We start from the raw sequence: 24,361 nt of genomic DNA, 5'->3' as shown, positions 1-24,361 counted from the left end.
AAAAAAACTTGCTCAGTTTTTCCTTACTAGTATTATGTATATAGAACTATCTCATAGTATAAGACTTTAACTTTGTTGTTTATTGCTTTTTTATTGTAGACTGTAGTAATTTTATTCTTTTATTCTGCTGATTTAATGCAACAGTTTCTCTCGTGGGATCATTAAAGTATCTATCTACAGAGTGCTGGAAAGTAAATGCAACAAAAGCCACAGTATAGGTGCCTCTGCCTCGACCCTTGGAGGCTGCCTAGATTTTGGGTCCACTTTAGAGACGTACAGTACAAAGAATGTATTAGTCAGGAGACAAGTTTTGTTTCTGGCAAAAAAGAGGAAGAAAATAGAAGTTTTCACTATTTCACTAAGCTCGGGAAAAGATCATAATATCAATCATAATTTTTTCCTGAGACCTATGCATAACCTGAAATCTCAATTTGACTGTAATGCAGACTATATGATTATAATTCTGATAACACTCTAGCTTAAAATAATGTTTAAGCTTGGCTAAGCTATGCAATTTATCAGTATCACATCTTGAACACCCTGTGATAAGAAAAATACTAGCTTGAGAAAAATGTATTGTTCAATTTTTAATCCATCTATAAAATGATGGCCTCTACGGTTGAGTGACCAACGGATAATCCTCCTTTTGAAGTTCAGTTACTGTTTTCTAGCTCACCCCTGCATTTCCTGTCTCATGTTTTCCATATCATATAGCTTAGTGGTCAGGTTGCTGTTTGCATGTTCTTCCCATGTCTTTGTGGGTTCTCTCCAGGTACTCTGGCTTCCTTCCACAGTTCAAAGGGTTATTGAGTGATTCTAAATTGCCCATAAGTGTGAATGTGAATCAACATGGTTGTCTGTCTCTCTGTGTTAGCCCTGAAACCTGTTTGCGGTTGCAGGGCTGGAATAGGGTCCAGACTTCCTGAATTGGACAGGCAGAGGAGAACAGATGGACTATATGATCATGCAAATGCATAGGTGTACACATTTCCTCTCCCACAACACAAATAGTATTTATTAAATGTGTACAAAAATGCTGTCTACTGTGTGAAAAGCTGAACGAGTTCAAATGGAACAAAGACAAAACAATAACCTGCAACACGAGACATTAAAATAGAATTTGAAACCATCAGAGGAGCAATTCCTGTCTTCTCATTAATGCAGCAGTCAGATGTAATGTTGAGAATATTAGGTGCTGTGGAATCTAACAAATGCATCAGACAAAATGGAGTGGATACGTGACAGGATTTAAAATTTAGTTTGAATAGAATGGCAGTAGTCTGGAATATGAGAGAAGATAAGTGACATTTATATAGCACAGTGTTTCAAAGTGTAAAATAAAAACATTCATGCACATGTATTCCTCTTTTACCTTGACAAATACGTAGTCATCCTGCACCAGCAGCGAGTTGTGATCAATTTTTCCAAGGAACTGTGCCGTCACCATTTTGTCCGAGCAGTTCTGAATGAGGCAGGTGACATACAAGTAGCCTGGAGTGACATGGACAGCAACAGGACAGGAAACAGTGACACAGTCAGGAAACAGGAAGGGATAATTACTGCTGGAAATTTTAAACAAAACACATTGGCATTCTAGAATATCTTGTTAATAATTGCAATGCATCTTTGTAATTTCTGCCCCCACACCCTTGAACAGGTCCAGGCAGATCATGGATCCTCTCTGTGCCTTGCTCTGCCTGACGTCTCTTCCTGTTAAAAGTTCTTCCTTCCCACTGTCACCAAGGGCTTGCTTACCAGATGGTTGGTTTTCACTTTTGTTGGCCCATAAAGTCCCTCAACTGGACTATTTTGAAAACACATTATAAAACTGAATAAAATATAGTGTAAAATATATTTTTTATTATGTCTCAGCTACTTAATATCTGATGTGTTTAAATGTGTTGTAAAAATAAAGTAACTTAACTTGAGTAGGTTGAATATTCACAGAGATTTATGATTATTCAAACAGCATTCACAGTAATGGTACTTATACTGTACATGGAAGCTAAATACAACTATAGCTTTTAGCTGACATAATAAAAACTGTGTAATCTATGTTAAGTAGAGAAAGTAAAAGAGAAAAGGCTCAAGAATGGGGAAAAAATAGGATAGAATACAATAGAAATAAGCATAAGCTGAAGACTGCAGCTTCTGCTTTTCTGTGGCTGGCTGTTAGAGGGAGTGGAAGAAAATGTATGAGAGGAAAAACTAGGCGAAAAGAAAAATGGAGACATCATTTTCCAGACTCTATAAGATATGACAGCTTCCCCATAGACATACAGTCGTTCTAGGATCCAAATGGCCAGGAGGGATTACCCTCACACAGGCACACAGAGAGGCTAGCGCATGGTGCAAAGCTCAACCACTATTGAATTTCAACCAGCAGCTGCATCAGCAGCATCGACTCCTGAAATGCAGCCGCTATGTTCCCCCCAAAGGTGACAAGCTGGCAATAGAGAAAATACTCACACACACACACACAACTTCACACTCTCAAGCCTGCATCCACACATGTGCGAGGTTAGCAGTTCAGATGCACTGGCTGAATCCACATTTATGGTTTGACCTTCAATTGATTACATCAGACACTTGGAAATAAGTTAAAAGTATCAGCTCAGATATAACTTAGAGCTTAACAGCATCTGAAGTGAATTAGACATTCATCAAACTGACCTTGATCTTTCAAAAATACAGGTTCTTACAGGACTCACTGAAACTTCAAATCACCATATGGCAAACAGAATCTATGCTTACTTCTCACACATGTTTAACATAAAAAAATAGATGATAGAAAATAGACTCAAAGAATTTCACACATAACTTTGGAAGTACTAACAATTACTACGACCAGATAATGAAACAAAGGGCTTCAAGCTACGTCACGGAGGGCAACTTAAACTGTGTGTCACATATATCAGTGCTGCTTCTGCCCTGCATCAGTGCCTTCTGTTTCAATTCATCCACCAACCTCCACCAAAGCTCAAGAAGAATCACTCCCTCGTTTCTGCGAGAGGCCTGGGAGCCTGAAGGTCTTGCACAGTATCTTTCCATTTCCCAAGACTGTGCGGTTCTGCACAGATATCTCAGATGTCATTCCTGGAATCTGCTGATCTGCTGGGTCACTGCTCCAAGTGTTCCAGTTACTATGTGGACCACTGTTGCCTAAACTTTCCAAATTGTCTCTCAGCCCTGGTATTTGAATTGTTTTTCATTCTTCTTGTGTTTCTTGTTCCTGATGTTGCTATCACTTGGTATCGCTACATCGAACACTACGACTGTCTTCCTCTGCTTGTCCACCACTACTATTTCTTGGTTGGTTGCCCATCACCCGTTTGTCTGTCTGTATGTGGAAGTTCCACAGAATATTACCATGGTCATTCTCAGGGCATATCTCATTTTGACTTTGTGTGTGTGTGTGTGTGTGTGTGTGTGTGTGTATATATATATATATATATATATATATATATATACATATATACATATATATATATATACATATTATATATACTGTATATATATATACATACACATACACACACAAAGTCAAAATGAGATATGCCCTGAGAATGACCATGGTCTCTGTATATATATATATGACAGAGAGGATGACTCTTTCTCCATGTCCTTTGCTAAACAGAATGGATATTAATCTACCTGGTTTAAAAATTCATAAAAGACAGTTTTACAGATGTCTGTGTTATAATGCACCATATCAAGTCACCTTCATTCACATGTGGTACATCCTATCTTCTTTATATTGATGTCTTTTACTACTTTTTTTCTAAAGTATTATCTTAGTAGAATAAAATCAACATACAACTACATAAAAGAAAATTCAAATCGGTTCAGCCTCAGGATGACGCAACTTCATATCGCATGACTGAGTCAATTCTTTTCATCAGCACTGTACTTTTCCTCCTCTGCTTTGTCTTTGTTCAGGAGGTGTGTGGAGTGGCTAATTTATTGAAAAGCCCAGACATTTAATCAAAGCAGCATACGGTGGAGAACTCATTAAAAAACTATTAGATTGGACTAAGTGTTCAATTCCAGCTTGTGGCACACTCATTTCTTCATGCCACTTGCTGTCCTCACATACCTGCAACCACACTCACATGGTGAAATTGGGTGGTATGACGAGGAAAACAGCAACAGGGAAACAGGGCATAGCTAAAGGGATATTATTGAGACTGTGACTATTTAAAAAATACAGAAAGCAATACATGTAATACTTGTAGAGACATGTACACATTTACAGTACTCCTAACATTACAGCGTCAATATGTGCATGAACAAGATACTCTCATGCTTTCTTGCCCTTCAATCTCCCTAATGACAAACTAATATACAAAGACACACTACCAGCTAGCATCTCTGTGCACACATGGCTCATCCATCAATCGACCACCCCATCTCCTAGGAGACTTTCCTCCCACCCCTCCAGCCCTTCTCAAACATCAGACAGCAGTCCTGGGAGCTGAGGGCAGGGCCACAGTTCCTCATCTCTCCTGTGTCCTTTTTGGTAGCATGCCACTGTTTAACCTTGGCCATGCTACGCATGACAGGGTTGGAGCAGAGGATTTGGGGGAACAGGGTGAACAGATTGGTTTAGCATGCCTGGTCGCTCCCGCCTTCCTCAACTATCTATCTGGGCACAGAAGCAAGGAGAGGAAGAGGGAGGAGAATGAGAAAGATGAGGCCATGTGCCCCAGGAAGAGCTCCCCTAACTGGGCAGTCAGCCCAGACAGACAGCCTCTCATCTTCACTATCCACAAACACAGGGAGCTTTGTTCAGCCCGACAGATTTCACAATGCAGGCAGCATCTTTCTGTGTGTGGGTTAAAAGATTGCTCGTCTCCTCCTCAAGAGGTTCAGATTTTAATGGCCATTTATAATAGGGAGGTTTATTGAGAATGGAACAGCAAATATAATAAACACATCCTTCATTGTGCCCTTCAGAGTCTGCCACTCCTATCTGACTTTGCCTGCTCAGGTTTATTTAGAGGTTATAGTTTAGAATTTAGGATTATAGTTTGGGAGACTGAGAGAAGATGAAGTCAAGATGTGAATAAAGAGTCTGAACATTTGCCACCTTCATTGACAAATGCACAATCTCAAATACACATTTCTATTACCCTCTTGGCCCTCTGTGTGGAGGTGTTCGTCTGTCACTCAGGAGATATGATAATCCAAATTCACTGGTGTGAGTATTTAGCTTATCCATTAATTCCCTACTGACCCCTCACACATAAACACTACCAACACTCCCACACCAAGGTCATTCGGTAATCTCTTCTTTTACTTGCTTTTACATTGTAGTGCTAGCGCTGCCTGGATAGGTAAAACACATTATCCTCTACCTCAAGAATTCTTAAAGAGAAGTTGATCCTCATGTCATAGTTGTAATTAATCACAATTAATAGCAATTACTTGATCAATAGCCTGGTTTCAATTACTTTTTTTTTTCAACTTAATATTTACGCTTGTAACTGACATTTATGCAATATAATGAAGTAAATGCAGAATAACCACAAAGAATGTATGCTTAAATTCAAAGAGAATTTAAATAGTTTTCTTGCATCTTTTAACACAGGTTATTTTCTGTGAAACTTTTTAAAAAACCTATATACTAATAGGTAAGTATACACCAATATATAATATATATTAGTGCTGTCAAACAATTAAAATGTTTAATCAGATTCATCACAGGGTTACAGTGGATTAATTTTGATTAATCACAATTAAATATCATTCATTTTTATTCTATATTAATCGCATTTCATTTTGCATGAGCAAACAGACTCAAGAAAAAAGGGAGAATGTACGCACTTTCATGTTGCAATCCACTTGGCAATTGTGTCAGTCAACATGTCTGAGGCAGTGTTGCCAACTCCTCAGTAAGGAAAATCGCTATTGGTTGTCCTAAAAGTCGCTAAATGACATCATAACCTAATTTGCATAATTGGTCATGCTAATATAATTGTAACCTACGCTGTTGGAGACAGAAATAACATCGTGGAAGAAACATAAAGTGAGCAAAAAACGTCCTAAATGCATTTAGAATTTATTTAGAACTACAAATTAAATTTCGTTTAACAATTATTGTTTTTTAATGTCACAATTCCAACCCTGCTCCTTTATCCGGGCTTCGACTGGCAAAAGTGACCCGAAATAGGCACTCTGGTGGAGTTACTTTATGTGTGTGTGTGTTTATAAGTAGTTTTAAACCTTGTGATCCACAAAACAGCATGAGAGTAAAAGAAGAACTGACTGCATTACAGTCAGTGCGGGAGCAGCGGCTTCGCTCATGCGCGGTTCATTTGCAGTTTGGACGCATAGGTGTGAACATCTCCTGCAGCTGGGGGAGGACTATCCTCCGCCCGTGAGCGCTTTAGCACGGGTGAGGTGCCCACGGCAGCACTGCTGCTTGTTGAGAGTAAGAGCAATACGCCCTTTCACGTTAAAAAGTCGTCATAAGTAAGTCTCCAATAACACCAGAAAAAGTCGCCAGATTTGTCGCTAGAAGCTTTTTAGAAAAAAAGTCGCTAAGGGGGTCTGAAAACCCGCCAAATATAGCGACAAAGTCGCTAAGTTGGCAACACTGGTCTGAGGTAGACTTACTGAGTCCCCGATTCTCCGTGAGTGGTTTGTCGCAAGCTTGGTGACGCGTTAGCCAAAGTCCTAGCAGCATCCCCGGCTAACGTATGCTTCACGTCAGTGTGATATTTTAAGCTGGAAGTGCTTCGGTAAAAAGAAAATTCCTTCTTGCATAATTTGCATAATACTTTATGTCGGTTGACTGTTCCGTCTTGTTATTTCTTTAATACTCAAATTTCCATTGAGAGGGCCAATGTGCGTTTATCAACATTTTAGGGATTTTGAGTCATTCTGCACTCCAGATGCGTTAATTGCGCTAAAAAAAAAGTATCACATTGACCGTGATGGCAGATGAATTTGCATTAACATGTTAATTTTCACAGCACTAATTATTTCCTTTTGGTTTTGCCTTAAGGCTATTATTAATTCTGTCCTTCCCTGAATTCAGAGTGAGTTCTCTTGTGCCTTTAGTTGGGTTCTTTGTTATTTTAACAGTTTAAAATTAGTTGTCTCTTGTGTCTTCCTTTAAGCTTTTTTTTTTTTTTTTTTGCCTGTCCCGTTTGGCTCTTTTGCCATCAGAATTGTTGTCTAAAGGCAAAGAAAGATGCCCAACGGATTTACTTTACCGGATTTACTTCCTTTAAGCTTGACTTCATCCCCTGTGATTGTCTTGATTACTGTCACCTATGTCTCATTACCCTCCTGTTTCTAGTTAAAGTGTATATATAGTCCTGTGCTTCTCCTTAGACTTGTCTGTAGTCTTTATCTTCCTCTGTTTGCTCTTAGTTTTGCCTGTTTCCCTGCAAAGACCTTAAAGTTCTGCTTGTATTCGGATTTGGCTGTAGGCATTGCATTCAACCTAATAAAGGTTCACCTTTTTGTTTAAAATCCTGTATTTTGGTCCTCTACCCATCAGCTTGTGATAGTGCCAGTTAATGTATTTTAATAACATGCTTTTAAACCCAAGAAAGAATACACCTGGTAGCATTTCAAATTTCAAGTCTCTTTGCTGATTAGCTGTTTGCTATTAGTAGTATAAAATTGGACCAAAGCTAAACCTTGTGCTTTATTTTACCTCTAGATTTATATCAACTTATAGAAATTCTAATAAACTTTGATCTTCTCTGACCAAGTGCTAACATTATAACAAGATGAGTGGGCTAGTGGAAGATCACTGCACCTCCACTTGTATCTTGCATCTCCATGTGCACCAGATCAGGATCCACATCCACACCAGATACAGACCTGGAACACAGAAGACAATCATGTCAGATGTAGATCAGACTTCAAGCTTAAAACCACATATGACTAGTCCAAGCAACACAACAGTAAAGCACAGTCAATACAATATGTTTTTTTAATAATAACAATTTGTCACTTTAATGTTTTTAGAATTTTACTTCTATATTTCCCTTTTTTACATTTTCTAATTTTAATATTGGAGCAAGACAGAAAATATGGAGAAATAAAACATGGAACAAATGGCATGACCGCACAAATTCGCTGCATTCTGTCAAATGATGTGTGTTTTAGATGTTCACATAACATGGTGAACCCAGGAAAACGTTTTTATTCATGACTCAAACCTGTTAGGGTGGTGGATGGATGTAAATGTAGAAACATTTAAGTTTGAGTGTATCATTTTAATCTTTTAAATTCAAAATCAAAGGTTAAGAAATGCTTTCCACTGTTTTTATGGAATTACCAATGTTATATGTCTAAGTTTGCAGGGGAAGACCATCTAGAACTAAACCATTCAATCATAATTTTAGACAACTTGTACACGTTGATTTCTACGCTAATTTTATTTTAGCCAATCCAGACAAAGCCCCTCCCACTACCCTGAATTCGATAGGCAGAAAATGTATGGCTGGATGGATAATATGTTATAATGTACAGTCACTGTCCACAACCCCTTTTTTCACTGGTCAGCACTTCCTGGAAAATGCACTTATCCTAACTCATGTTAACGTAGTATACTTTAAAACCATCAAAATGTTCATATGCTCCTTTTTAAAAGCACACGGATGTATACAAAAGTGCATTTGCTCTGTCTGCCCTTCAGTGAGTGGTAAACTAAACAGTTCATCTGAGTAGAACTGCATAATGTAGTCTGTAAAATATCCCCCTGGCCAGTAAAGACACAGTGGAGATTTAAAACCTTGTTACTTTTCCTATAAAGAGATTTTACAAGCAATTAGCAGACTGTGAGGGGAAGGGGAAGCAAGGTAGGAAAAGAGTTATGAGGGGTAAGGAATATCAGTCATATTGTAGGTAAAGAGAGAGCTCATAGAGGACGCTTCAGAAAAAACACTACCCACGTGAAACAGTTTACTTAAAAAATCTTATGTATTACTTTAAATAAGTTACACATTAATAAGTAATAAATAAGTCACATTTCTTTCAGCATTAGAATAATTATCACTCACTGCTTGTTTTTCATTGCTGGGATGATACACATACGTCTCATACTCTATACATGGTGCAGGTAAAATATATATTTCTTATTAAAAACATTATTAAAAGTATTCTAAAAATTATTTGGTCGTACTAAATGCAAATGACATTTCAAAATTTTGCCAATGGTACGTTATTGTTTGTGCAATACATAAAACTTAACTTGATTGAATGGAATAAAGTGGTCATTAATAGCCAATTCAAAATCAAGTCTATTATCCAGAAAGTCTTTTCTGTTTAACAAAAACAGCTGCCAACAAATGTGGTTCATCTACAAAACCAAGTTTGCTTCTGGGCTCAGTCCAGTTACTGCTAGTCAGATGTCTATGGAATGGGTTATACACCCATCGTACAAATATAAGAGGTCACCACAATTTAAACAGTGGATGATGAAAAGCGACTGCAGAAACAAGAAGAAGAGAACTCATTATCCATCTGTTAGCCTGATATCAGAAAGAATGTTCAGCTTGTTAAGGGGCATATGAAGGAATGACTGGCAGCAGAGACTATGATGAAATGTCAGTGATGTATAGTGATTTATACCAATGACAGTTAAACTTTTCTAATAGAGCGACTGAAGTGAGCACAGCTTAGAGTAGGGGGTCCATTTCAGCTTATCACAGCGGTAAAGAGAATATAGGAGAACTACTTATGTAAGCCTTAGAATGGGACTAGGGACCAGCTATCAGCTACAAAACAGCACGTCCATATTTACCTTCAGTATGGTATTGTGTCCACTTTAACAGATTTCTTTTTAAAGACTGACTTTTACCCTGGACAGCAGAGTATCCAAGAAAGGAGGGACAGAGCGCAATAACATGGAATAACATGTCCAGAAGCAGAATCAAACCTGGATCTCTGGAGTAGCCTTTCAGCATATAGTTCACCTGTTTAATCCACTCTAATAGATTTCCATTGGCATGTACCTCAATGTAATTTATTTTGCGTTGACACTAATGCACAGCAATGCCGAAATACTCCTTTTGCCAGGTTTTAGGATGTTCCTCTTCTTGTTAGTCGCCAATCAGGCTTTAAGCAAACACTGGGCATTTGAAATGTCCTTATCAATAGCTAAATCTTTGTCTGCCTGACATTTGCAGTTTTCTTTTCTTTTCTTTTTTTTTAACTTTCTGTATTTATTTTTACTGTATATATACTTTAAGGTTCTGGACCTGATCAAGAGTCTTGCTGCTTGTTCCCATCTATTAGAAAACCCATGAGCAAACGTCCCATGTCCTCCTTGACCTATCTTGGAAACTTGCATGTTTCTTTGGATAGAAGTGTCAGCTCCAAGCATGCAATGTGAATTCAGACTGAAGGTGAATTTGCACTTTGAGAAATGTTACCCCTCGGCCATCTAGTGAATGATTTCAATGGACTGAATGGCTTTAATGGAATCTTCTACCACTGCCGTGCAGATGACACCCAGTGACACTTTTCTGTCAAGCCCAAAACCTTGACAGCCTCTTGACATTGTTGTACCCAAACTGTGGAACAGCCTTCCTCAGACTATTAAAACAGCAGATTCTGTTATTTGTTTTAAAACAACTGCTGAAAACTCATTTTTTATAGGTTAGTGTTTCCTTAATCTTTTCACCTTCATTTTTTGGCCATAGTTTGCAACCATGCATGCATGTATGTGTGTATGATGGAACAAAAGAGCATGTCTGTTTTTGTGTCTGTATGTTCAAACATGTACACTTATCTCCTGTACATATATATCTCTGTTTTGAAAAGTGCTATACAAATAAATTCTTCTTCTTCTTCTCGTTATTATTATTATTATACAAGCTGTTTTCTTCACCTATTCTTAAACATTTTACTTTTGTTTTTAGTTGTCAGCCTTGCAATGTCAGTTTAATTTCAATAAACAGCTTTTTCATTTTATTGAGAATGACAAACAAAACGTTTACAACCTAGCATCACAAAAACAAGGTCCACTGGAACACATTTAGCTAGACCAGCCTAAAGGCAGATTGATTTTAATGTGATATTTTTTGTGTGATTTATGTGCACTTGCAGGAAGACTTCTGGTCTCTGCTATTCCTGTTACAGCTGATATGACTGGCTAAATTCAGATCCCAAAACTCTAACAACATGCATTTACAGTGTGTATGTATGTAAAACCTTAGCCACATATATAAACTTTTGAATGGAGGACCACAATCTTTATGATATTAGTGGTATGGAGCTCAGTTTCCTATAATCAATAGTTATATAGAAAACAAAAACAAAACAAAACAAATCAAATAAACTAAAAAAATAAAACCACCAAAACAATTCTTGGTATTTAGTTAAACATAGACAATTCACAGGCAGTCACACAGACAGACAAAATTGCACAGGAACCATTTATTGGAAAAACAATAGTCAGTAAAGTCAGTAATTCATCCATTCCATATAGACAATTAGGACCAAGCTTTGTAAAGATCAAAGTAAAAGTTTTGTAAAGACCAACTGAAGCAATAGGCCACTGGCTATATGATGGCACTTGGCGAGGGGTATTAAGTCAAGCGGTCAGCAATTTTTGCCAGTTTAATCTGCTCTTATATTGTATGGTTAAATGGTCACTCTGTTTTCCAGGTGTTTCTGAGTAAATATTGGATGGGTAGCCAATATTTAAAGGTTAAGATTTTGGAGCCATTTTTCATGGTTTCCAAAATATGAATTTTGAAAACAAGTCCATAACTTTTAATCTTGTGCCACTATTAAGTCAAAACCAAATGTTATTCACAGAAAAACAAAAAAAATGTTTAATCCACAAGTTACAGTAAGAATTACATAATATAGCTCTCATTGCAGGGGTCTAAAACCCAGAGCCAACTCTTACTTGAGTATGTAACTTAAGTCTAAAAAAGGAAGCACTTAGGGTGTTTCTCTTCCTATATGGCACCCTTCCACAATCTCTCAATTTTTACATTGCAGAGAGGATGATTTGTGAGTTAGCACTGGTGGTATAAATCATAGTTGCTTGGGTGTGTGAACCAGCTCATTTAATATTTGCAAAGAGAGGACAGGAACTCCTTCAGAAATGCCTTTCTGACCTTTAAAAGATGGGAAAGAGGGACTCAATAGTATTTGAATGCTGCACATTTGAACTTATAATTTTACAATAATGCCTATTTTACATGAATGAGTAACATGAAGCTTAATTCAAATGGGAGAAAATGGTAAAAGAAAACAGATGAATAGAAGAATGAAAAAGGAGATAAAATATGAAGACTAGAGTTAGGAGGAGACATACTGGAAGATATATGATCGTGAAAGCTGTGAAATATTACATGTGACAATAAGAGCCATTTACTTTCTTCTGCTTTCTGTTTCTCTCTGGGATGAGATGACAGCCTTATTATAAAACACTCTGCAGTAATTTCCCACAATTTTGACCCCTGTGCATTACAACCAACGTGAGCATTGAAAGGATAGGAAACACCTGACCTCGAAAAGATTCCTATCCAAGCAGGTTTTTCAGGTTTGCTTCTGAGCAAAGTTTCTTTTTTTTTTTTAAAGTATATTGCCTCACATCAGCTCTACCAATCTATTGAAGGTTGTTTACCTTGGTTAACTTTAATAGATTAATGATTGTTAAGATAGAAATCCACAGTTTTCATGCAAAATGCAATGCATAGTTGTACTTGGGATGTAAATTACCCCTCTCGTCTAAGTTGTTGCATTTGCTAAAAAGTTTGTTTTATCCCTGGTGGGAGTCATTTTCACATATTTATTAACTCTTAAAAGAAAAATCTGCTGCTCTTAGTAAATGAAACAGGATGCCTCCTTCCTGCCATCTGGAGATTTATGTATAAAAGACAATGGTGCTTTGCAGGAAAACCGAAAAATCTACCATCACAGCAACCTCTCTCTCTCTACCTCTTGGTGTGTTTGCTTGTTGCTCTGTGTATATGTGTCTGCTTACTCCACGTTACCTTAGGGGGGCAGGATCCTCCTGGGATCTCAGCCCTCGCCCTGATGTGCCTCAAGCAATCAAGCACCTGTGAATCAGCTGGCAATCAGCTGACTGCTATTTAAACTGGGACCTGACCTTCAGTCTCTGTCTGAGTGTTGTCCAACTGTCGTAGTGATTGCCTTGCCCATCTGTAAGTCTCTTTCATTATTGTTAGCACAAAGATTTCAAATGTTAGCTGTGGTTACCTGTGGAGAGTGTTTTGCATGGCTGAGAGAAGAGATTCTGTCCTGGGAACACTGGAGATCAGATGCTGGATTTTGTAAATACAAGACTTTTGAACTAAGAACTGCTGAAAGACTTTATAAATAGCACAACTCTCCTGCACTGTAAATAAAGCCACTGCAATGTCATTGATTTCATAATAAATATTAAAGCTGGTCAAATAATACCAGTGAAAGCCATTTAAAACTATTTATATTGTTCTATGAGAGAGAGCGAGAGAGAGAGAAACACACACACACACACACCTGGTCTTGCCCCCCCCCCCCCCCTCTCTCTCCACCACTTGGCAATGGCCAATTTTTTTTTTTATGTTTGTGTAATGTTAATCCACCAATGTTGTTGGTTGTTCAAGCTCTTTAAATGAAATTATATTATTAATGTTAGAATATAATTTTGTTGTTTTTCATTCATATTTTGTTTCATTTTCATCAAATTTAATGTTTTACAATATAAAACAGAAGAAAATTTTAAAGCATATTAATTTTCTTTGATTAAGTTGGCAAATTACTGAAAATTTTCTGAACAGAACATTTTGTGCTTGAATGCTTGATTAATTTCTGATAAATCCAGTCTGCCAGCTCAAATGTGGGTATAAAATGTGAATTCAGTTTGAAATTCCTCCTCATTTTAAAATGGGAACATGCAGAGAGCTCTTTGAAAAGGGAATAGTCTACATTGAAGCACTTTGTGATGCTGTGATGGTCTTTGAGACAAATAGAGCAAGACTTCAAGTGTTCTCACAGTGTGGTCAAGTGTGCTTTGGAGTCTGGCCCTTACAGAATGCACCAAGGAAGAGGAAGAAATGAAAGCTGACTGAAGCAGATCTCAGGCACCTTAAGACTTTAAGTAGTATAGACAGAAGGAGGACCACTGCTGCTTCAGGCAGCAAAAAAGGTAAATGTTTTTAGATCATATTATAAGAAAGTCTCCAGACTGACCATAAGCAAATGACTGAATGAACAAGGCTGAAGGGAAACTTAACTTCTAAGAAGCCATTATCTGTGCAATGTCACAAATTGCACAGATTGCAAACATCCACAAAAATTTTGATGCTAGCATAATATAATGAACAAAAAATTCTAGCAAATCACCTTGGTTCATCAAGATGTAGACTGAAATGGATTGCTCATGGGTTTATATACCAACAAGAGAATGACCCAAAACATATTTCAAAACTGTGCACAAACTATGTGAAAAAGGAATCTAGAGAACTAGAACTGTTGGACTGGCCAAGTCTAAGTCCAAACTTGAAAAATATTGAGCAGATTTGAGATTTGGTGGATTCGAAGACAGGTTGGACAAAAGTTCCATTGGGAAACTTTGTGGGACAAACCAAAAACTATTTGTTTTTGACAGATTTTTAAAATATGTATTTTCCTGTTTTTATGACAGGTGGTTATCTATCCATCCAGCACATAACAGCAGGGTGCAAGATGCTAGCAAGCAGGGCATACATGGAACGCCATAACCAAGTGATTTGGATAGTATACAGGAACACCTGTGCCAGGTATAGCAAGGATGTTCCAAAGTCAAAACGGGATTTGCATTCTCAACGACCAAGGTAAGTTTCTGTGGAACTTCCAGATACAGACGGAAAAACCGGACATGGTAGTGGTGGACAATCAGAGGAAGACAGTAATAGTGATAGATGTAGCGATACCGAATGACAGCAACATCAAGAAGAAGGAACACGAGAAGTTGGAGAAGTACTAAGGGCTCAGAGAAGAGCTCGAGAAGATGTGGAGGGCAAAGGTAACAGTGGTCCCAGTGGTAAACGGGACCCCAAGCTGGGCAAGTGGCTCCAGCAGATCCAGGAACAACTGAGATCTCTGTCTAGAAGAGCAAAGTCCTACACTGTAAAAAAAATCCTAATATAAAAGTATTTTACTGTGTATTTTACAGTTTTGTTCTGTTCTTCTAGAATATCATTAAATTTACATAAATGGACTGTGATTTCACATTTTAAATGTAAATTAACGTAAAATCACTGTAATGTAATAAAACATAATTTTCTTGTTGTCTAAATGTATCTGTCTGTACATATATGCATATTTAGATTGTTAAAATACATTCACAAATGTATCATGATTTCACAAATATTTGTCCGTTATTTGAAAGATTGAACTGTTAAATTCAAATGTAATGCTATGGAAAAATATATAAAATCATCATTGATCACAATCTTTTTCTACAGAATACAGAGTAAGTATGTATCTGTCAAGGTAAACAGGATAAGGTTCATCACAATCACCATCTTATGTTGGCATATTTAAATTATACATAAACTGATGTGGATGTCATTTCTTCTTCAACTGAAGGGCAAAATATAAAATTAAGGGAACAATTGTAATAATTCATATACTTAACGTTTTCTAATCTAGTATTTGACTTCTGTGGAGCAGCTGTAGCCCATTAGAGTTAGTGAGTTTTAAAAATGTTAGTAAGTGTAATTTTTTACGAAGCCCCATCTTCTCATTTTTATACTAATGTAACCCCCAGTTCTACGCTTAGTGAGTATTACTACTTTCAAAGAGACCTTTCTATTCTGGCGCCATAGGTTCTTATTGGATTGTGTATAATTTAAAACCTGAAATGAATGAAATTCTCATGGACTCAAACAAAGGACATGTCTTTGTGCTTGTCCTGTTAGGTCACTCTGTAGCATTTGATACTGTTGTTCACAATATTTTTCAACATAAATTTAGATTAAACTGTTAATCTCTGTTAAAATTGTTAAAGAAAATACATTCCAATGGTTTAAATTGTATGTACCTGATAGATTTTGTTCATGTAAGCTGATAGTCTTCTCCACAAAGTTTGTCATGGAGTTCCACAGGGTTCTGTGCTGGGATCCATACTTTTTTATATTATACATGCGTCCCTTAGAGAATATTATCAGAAAACACTGCATACATTTTTATTGCTACGTAGATAATACCCAGTATGATTCATTTTCGAAGCCAGATGACACAAGTCATATACTTTGGCTACTGGCATATTTTAAAGACATAAGGATGTCCCATAATTTCCTTCCAATATTCAGACAAAACTGAGGTTATTATATGTTTAATTGCATTCTGAATCTGGTTGGCATTACCATACCAGGATAAGTCATATATAATGCACATTAAATTTACATAAATGGACTGTGATTTCACATTTTAAATGTAAATTAACGTAAAATCACTGTAATGTAATAAAACATAATTTTCTTGTTGTCTAAATGTATCTGTCTGTACATATATGCATATTTAGATTGTTAAAATACATTCACAAATGTATCATGATTTCACAAATATTTGTCCGTTATTTGAAAGATTGAACTGTTAAATTCAAATGTAATGCTATGGAAAAATATATAAAATCATCATTGATCACAATCTTTTTCTACAGAATACAGAGTAAGTATGTATGCACATTATGACTAATGTGCATATTAAACAATTATGTAGAACTTGTTTCTTTCTTCTGCACGATATCTCTGTCTTATATCTGCATTCATTATTTTTATGCTGGACTATTGTTTTTTATCGTTATCAGGTCATTCTTAAAGTTCACTAAGCCCCCAGTTAATCCAAAATGCTGTTGCCAGAGTACTGACAGGGATGATAAAGCGAGTTCATTCTTGTCCAATATTAGCTTCTCTTCAGCGGCACCCAGTTAAATCCTTCAAATAGAGCCTTCAACTTTCAGCAGGCCTCCTTCCTGTGGAACCAGCTTCCAGTTTGTTTTCATGAGACATACAGCCTCTCTACTTTTAAGAAAACTTTCCTTTTTGATAAAGCTAACAGTTAAGGCTAGACATATGACCCGTTATGTAGCTATAGGATCAAAGTCCTAAGAGACTTGATGCGATGAACTAAGCAGTTCTTCACCATTCAGCTCTCACTCTCCCCACATATTTATATACCAGTGGAGCCATATAACTACTTTTTAACTTTTTTTGATAGATAACCTGGCATTCCCTGAGCCCTGGCTCTGCCAGAGGTTGTCCTTTCTACAACTGCAAACTTGTCTAGGGGTTGCTTGATTGTTGAGGTTTTCTCCAGAATAATGTAGGCTTCTTACCTTACAATGTGACTGTTATTGTGATTTGGTACTAAATTGAACTTAAGTGAACTGAAATAACCTTAAGCAGTTCAAATTTTCTTTTCGTCTGTGTTTATTATAGCCTTCAACACCCATCTCAAAGTAAATTCAAAATAAAGTCCTTGTACTTGTATTTTCATTCCTCTCTTCCTTAACTTATCGGGATCCTTGCAAAACACTGACATATGTTCAAGAACCAGTATTAATCATCTTTGCATAAAGAAACAGAAAATTTTCTGTTTGGTTGCAACCTTAATTCTCACAGTTTCTAAAACTATATATCAGTGAAGAAGTTATCAGAGGCCTGTAGAGCAAACCTAGAGACTGAGTCAGGCAAGTGTGGTACTGTCAGGTTTATCCTTTGGTTTTCAGGGTAAACACAAAGGTTATCTTCTTAATGGGTACACCGCCATGGTAAGATATGCTGCAGGCCTAATATGCTCTGGTGCATGTTATCCTTTAGAAAAGACACGAACATATACAAAACCACAACATAATTACCAATCAGTTCTTTCCAACAAAATCCCTAGAACTTCAGTATTTAGGTAGTAGAAAGGAGTGTAGTTCTAGAGATAGTATTTGTCTTTATCTGACAAGCATCAATAAGAAATGGAGATTCTTAGGGAACAACGGCATTCCCTTCTTTTTAAATCACACATTCTTATGTACCAACTTGCAGATGTATTATCTGTTTAACATCTTTCAATATTTTTAATATAGTCTCTTCATTTGTAAATTATACTGCTTTGCTGCAAGTAGACTAGTCCGTGTCTATGATTAATCAAATTGCACAGTTTTATGTGACCAGACTCAAAAAGAAGAATCTGGGTTGACTGATCCACCTTCAGTTACTGATGTTGCTGTTGTTTGAATAAGTGACTCGAAATAAGATATCCTGGGTATCATGAACTTGCTTAGTAATGCTGGCCCCAGCTGTGATACAAACACAGCTGCATTCTTGGCATCTTATCCATCAAATGTTATAAAATTAAGTTAGACTGACCAGAAAACTCTGTCCTTTGTCACTCTCTCCTGCAGTAATGTCCACTTGCGGCCCAGATCTGCTGAAGCAAAGAGCTGGACAAAAAAAACAAAAAACCCCACACAATTAGACAGAAAAAAGCACAATTTCCATGTAGCATAATGTATCTCCAGATTATTGCCAGCTGTTTATTTTACAATGGAGGTCACTATAGAAAATTATTCATCCAATCAATTTACTACATTTCATACATTAAAACTGAGCTCACATATTAATCATAACAGGTTTGGCAGCCGTGTGTGTCAGCGTGACAAGGTGTGTGCATTGAGTGTGTATTAGCTGACACACACACACACAAACAACACTTGCACCTTCTCATTCTGCTCAGCTCCTGCCTATCTCACTCATGGTCATCGGAAAATAAATGTAATCAGTGACAACAAGCTAATCCTAAAGCACATTCTTTTGTCGCTGTGAAAAAGAGAAATGAAGGTTGACCTTGATGTAAATATGTGTCTGCCCTCACAAACCGTAATTTGAAAATGATCCTCACATCATTCTCCAGCTAAATGATTTTTTTTGTTCTGTTTGAATGGATTCCTCATTTCCATCTGCAGCCTGCCCATATGGAACAGATTAAAACCTAATTGAATTTCTTGCTTAATTATGTGTAAATTATTGAAGTGGAGGAGGAGTTGAGCCAATTCAAGCTTATTAACTATTCAAACTTATGTCTCACCTACTTAAATATCTTGAGCTTCATTTCCATTTTGGTTTTCAGGGTCTTTTTATTTAAGCCCAAACACCACTTTTTACATTGGGTTTTAATTACTTAATTAAATGTACAGCACTTTGTGTCAGCTGTGGTTGTTTTAAAGTGCTTTATAAATAAAGTTGATGATGATGATGATGATGTTAATTCAGTCGGTGCAAAAAATAAGGACTTTGATGAATACAAGTAGTTGTTTGGTGGTTTGTGCAACAAAACAAAATGAAATTACATTTTGTTGATCTTGATAGATTGTTAAAGTGTTAATTTATTAGTTTTTAAAAAGGTATTATCCAAAAAAATGAATTCATAATATACAGATAAGTACAAAGACTGTGGCAGATAAACTAAACTAAACCATACTGATACCATATGAAAACAAACTGCCCTTTAATTCAATATTTTTAGTGTATGATTGGTGAATTACCCAGGTGTGGTGGTAGACAACAACGTGAAATATAGCTGCGCTGTCTCCAAAAGTACCTGGATGATTACCTGGATGAATACCTTACCTGTATGATTGAGTATGCATCAAGACATAGCTGTGCTGTTTCCACATAGGCGACTATAGTCAGCTAACATAATAACATAAAATAAAATACTTTGCTCTCTACGACAAAAATATCGCTATCTGCACTTTGGGCTTCCGACCTTTGTATATCACTGCCAGATCAGATATACTACCTTTGCACTACCTTTGTGTTATCACCATATCAGCTGTTAACATTAGCTTTGCTCAGAATTGGCCATTCCACATGTGTCCCCAAGTGATACATCTTTAAATTCCTTGGCTCTGCTTTGATCCCCTAACTAAAGCTACTGCTATAAAACAGTCAAATGCAGTGAGATGAACATCTCTCATTGCTTATTAATAAATCTGTTGATTGAGTGTTTCTAACCTACATGAGAAAGCAGCATTTTTGACCAACACTATTTTCATCTTGCAGGTTCTCTACACTGCTGCAGGCTTGAATGTCTTATCCACTGAATCATCTCATCTCTCGGCAAAAAGACATAAGTAATTCATTGGACAGCAATACGATGCCCTGGCTTTCGTGTTGGCTCAGACTGGAGTGACATGTTACAACTATGAAAGCAATTAACTGGATTAACAGGATTAAAAACAACATAAAAAGCCATGCAGCTGAATTATTATGTGCTCTACAAGTGTGCATTGACGGTCATTAACCAGCACCTCAGGATCCTCCATCATAGTTTAATTGTTTCTGTCTACTGTTAGTGCTTTTAATGATAGTGAAACTAAAAATATATATAATGAAAAGGTTTTACATAAAATCGATATTAATCTATATTAATTGCACATGAAGTGAAATGTTTGTCTTTATATGCCTGTTTTGTTTTAATTTGGGTGATTATGGGTTTTGCTGTTCAAAATTAAAAAGTATGTGAGATAATGGATTATCTCGACTTAATATTTCCTTCTAAATTTGAGTAAATTATGTGTGTATCTCAGTCTAGTCGAGTGCAAGCAACTACATTCGAGGCTGCTGACTTGACAATTGTCCAGATGACCTTCACTGGGCAATCCACAAGGACAGTAAGCCCCATAAGGTCATTGCTGAATGTCTAGTCATTCGCTGAGTGCTGCATAGAATGTATGGAAAATTGGAACGCTTTGAAAGGATGAGTGGGGTAGGGAGAGGTGGACAAGAAACAGGGATAACTGCAGCCATTAGATGTTTGCTGAGAAAAGTCAGTGCAAGATCTGACAGCAACGTAATAAATATACATATTTAAACTTTTACCTTAAAAATAAAATTTAAAGCAAAAGTTTTACATTCAGATTTCTATATACAAATAGATTTGTGGGTTATTTATAATTAAAAACATTGTTTTATGATATACGTTTTTATTTCTTCTTAGAACTTGCCAAAGGGTTTCCAACTAGAAGCCAAGTGTGACTACACTTACTATATCGTCACTGTGTTTGGATATGGTTATTGTTTAATTCATTTCACTTTAATTCAAGAATTACAGAACAGCATTACTGTGGTATGAAAAAACAACATATGACGTTTTTTTTCTGAGTTTAGTCGTAAATCTTGAGATATAATGCGCTGCTGCACGACAAAAGATTTGGTAACGTAACACCAACGATAACTCCTTGTGCATTTATTTCAGCTACAGAATCAAAAGTTTCTTTTATGTTTGTGTCTACAACCCACCCTGCCCTCCTTGCAATAGGCCAGCAGCTTGTCTTCTTCCTTGGGGTGGAAGATGAGCGTATCAGGTGTGAAGTCGATGGACTGCCGCTGGAAGGAGGAACCTTCATCTGTGCTGATAAACAGCATTTGATCTCGTTCATTTATAGAGGAACCCACCAGAATTACCTGTAAGAGATGATAGAGAGAACAGCGAAGAAGAAAAGAAAGAAAAAGAAGAAAAAAGAAGGTCACAGGTGATACGGTCCAAAGCATCCTGCAACATATTTGGTGCTAAGTCAGCAGTCTGTTGAAAATATCCTCCTCATATCAGTACTTGTCCATGTTAATTCACCTGCATGCACTGAAAACCTGATAAATATGAATGCATTCACTTCCATGCATGCACATTCATTCAAGGCCATCCTCTGGAACAGAAAAACTTTCCATCAACCTTACAGGCGGCTTAAACCATGGCAACACTCTATTGATTATCTATTCAGACTTTTATAGCTCATAAAGTGAAAACATTAAATACAGGGGACACCAGGAACTGCCAACCCACCAATCACAATTATGTCCCAGACACTTGCAATAAGTGTCTCAATAGGGGAAATCGATAGGAACTAATGAACCAGTCATGTTCATTAACAGTGCGTGAGAGGTGGGAAGCTATCCCATGAGGGTTTTTGGTTGTTTACAGCAACTCCTTATAAAAAGTGTCCTCAGTCAGAGAAATGCAATAAAGTAACTAGCTGTATTGTTACTTAACAAATGTTTCAGCAAAGATTAATGGATGCAAACTAGAGATATAATTTTAATGAAAGGGATATTCAACATGTAATGGCTATTTAAAAAAATAAGTATTATGTGTGGGCAGAAACAATTGAGCAAACAAATAAATCAACTCATAGGAAATTGTCAAGGTACTTCCAATGCTTTTAATTCTTATTTTAAGACTGCATGCTTTTGTCCACGTACAAAGAAAGAAAAAAATCCCTTTTTAATGCCTATATTCCTCCTTCACTTCCAAAATAACCTTAATATTCAACCTTGCCGAAAGCAATTTGTATTCAATGGTATATTTAATAGTGTTTTCAAAGGTTACAGTAGCTCCTTCTAGAGGGAGTTCAGTACTTTAGTATTAGAAAAGAAAAGCTTCATATTTGTATGCTTATACTTGGGTAAATTTATTACACAAACCTGTAATAAATGCCTCTTACACAGCATGTTTGGCTCATCAAAGCGGGGAAAGCACAGTTTTAATAATGTTCACTTCAGTGTCCCAGTAGGCCAAGAAACTTATGGGTTATCTGCCTGATCTGGATTTCTTTCAGGGCCTTGTGTTACAGAAGATACTTTTAGTAATTTTTGAATAACCAGTCCATCGATCTCTTTGGTCAAAAATCAGTCACACCTGCTGGAGAGCATCCACACACTTGATGCTTTGACAACTAGACCTAAACTCAGAAATCGAATGGTTCCTTTAAATCGCCAGAAAACAAAAAACAGCAGGAAGGATGGGTTTTTTTCAGCAGGAAGCCAAAAAAACCCCAAAAAGATCAAATAAAATAAAAAAGTATACTGTACAAGTTTAAAGCTCTTTAGGGCAGTGATTACACAAAATCTTGAGAGAGTACTTGAGAGATTTCTGTCTCCCTATCAAAGCAGGTAGGGAATAACCTGGAAATTTCAGGTTACATATTTGCTTCTAGAAGAGCATTGCTCATGTTCACAGAAATCTACTCCAGTAGTATTTCCTCTTTGTCCTTGCTGTCGATCTTTTCTTTTATTATCCTTTAATCCAACCTCTGTTTTGTTTTTATCTAAAGAAACACAAAGCTGGTGTAAAACCAGTGGCTATGTCCATCTTTTATACTGTCCGTTTCTAGAAAAAGAAAAAAATCATTACTACTTTTATAGCTAAACTAACACTGTGCTATTTTATTTTTTGTCCATATTTAATGTGTTCAGTGATTTGTATTATGTATGCCTATTTTCTGAACACATTTCTGGCAAATCTTCACCTGTCATTTCTTTTTATAGTCATCAGAACAGCTTCAATATCACAAAAGCCCTTACCCTAAACCTATAACTTCTTGATGCATGCTCAACTTTTCTCCCACAAAAACGCTAGGTCCGGATGAACAGAATCAACTTTTGGAGACTAAACCTATAACCATAACCTAATTGTAAACCTGACGCTAAAACTTGAGGGGACTGAGATTTTGGTCCCCTTCAGGGCTGTTGGTCCCCAGAAAAATGTCTAAACAGGTACACACGCACACACACACAACCCCTATTAGGATTCTCATCATGACTTCAATTAAGGAGTGTGTGTAGAATAACACATCTTTCTGGGTTGATACTTGAGAACTGTGTGTGAGTTGGGTGTAACTTCCGTTAGCACCACAGTCAATTAAAAGCTTGGTGTTTGTTTTGCAGGCAGAGCATGGTCAACAAGGAAGAGGAGTAGAATGATGATGTTAGAACAGCAGGAAAGAAGACTTTATTTCTTATAATACAGTTAATTTAGAAAATGTCAGCTGGGATTTGCTCAGTGTATTTGTTGTTTACAGCTAAAAAGCTCCACTGAAAAGCTCAAGTTCACCCTGTGGATGTAGGAAGTCAGCAAACAATTACTATCCTTAATTTCTACCAAAATGACCACTCCCAATCTCATATTTACATGTGTTTACAAAGTCTTTTGGCTTCTATGGTATAAAGCCTGATGACAGCTGTTTTGGCACACACTTTTGCCTCATGTCCCTGTGGGGCAGGTCCATCAATCGGTCAGCCCTCCTGTGCCAACATGTCATCATTTAAAGGATATCACTCGGTTTAACCTAGTTAAGCTAAGACAAACACTGAACATCCTCAGGACACACACGTACACAGTCCCACCTCACATATAGACATCATATCAACAAATGGAGACAAATGAGATGACAAATGCTTGAAAAAGAAGCATAAAGGTGCACCGGATCTTATGAATATGATTGTGTCAGTTGGTGAAGTTGCATAATCTCACCCAAAACAACCTGAAACTCGCTACTCAGAGGTACTGAGTACTATAAGCTTAGCAAAAAACAAAAAAAAAGTTACAAATAAATAAACAA

General features: G+C 36.8%; 1 protein-coding gene across 3 annotated transcripts in view; it reads right to left on the bottom strand.

Annotated features, from left to right (window-relative positions):
- The window catches only part of sorcs2 (sortilin-related VPS10 domain containing receptor 2), a 387,669-nt gene that overhangs the window by 64,105 nt on the left and 299,203 nt on the right, over positions 1-24,361 (bottom strand). For all 3 annotated transcript variants that reach the window (XM_086285286.1, XM_086285287.1, XM_086285288.1), the window contains exons 4-7: positions 21,267-21,431; positions 18,333-18,406; positions 7,775-7,839; positions 1,373-1,491 (exon numbers count right to left, since the gene is read on the bottom strand). In XM_086285286.1, the coding sequence (XP_086141412.1) occupies positions 1,373-1,491; positions 7,775-7,839; positions 18,333-18,406; positions 21,267-21,431 (423 nt within the window). The remainder of the gene's footprint in view (positions 1-1,372; positions 1,492-7,774; positions 7,840-18,332; positions 18,407-21,266; positions 21,432-24,361) is intronic.

Source organism: Aulonocara sp. 'chitande type north' Nkhata Bay, linkage group LG3, assembly GCF_057382095.1.
Source record: "Aulonocara sp. 'chitande type north' Nkhata Bay isolate Kocher_YH1m ecotype deep benthic linkage group LG3, A_spYH_male_GT1.1, whole genome shotgun sequence".
NCBI lineage: Eukaryota > Metazoa > Chordata > Actinopteri > Cichliformes > Cichlidae > Aulonocara > Aulonocara sp. 'chitande type north' Nkhata Bay.
The sequence above is the reverse complement of the archived record's forward strand: the minus strand, read 5'-3'. Positions and strand labels throughout refer to the sequence as shown.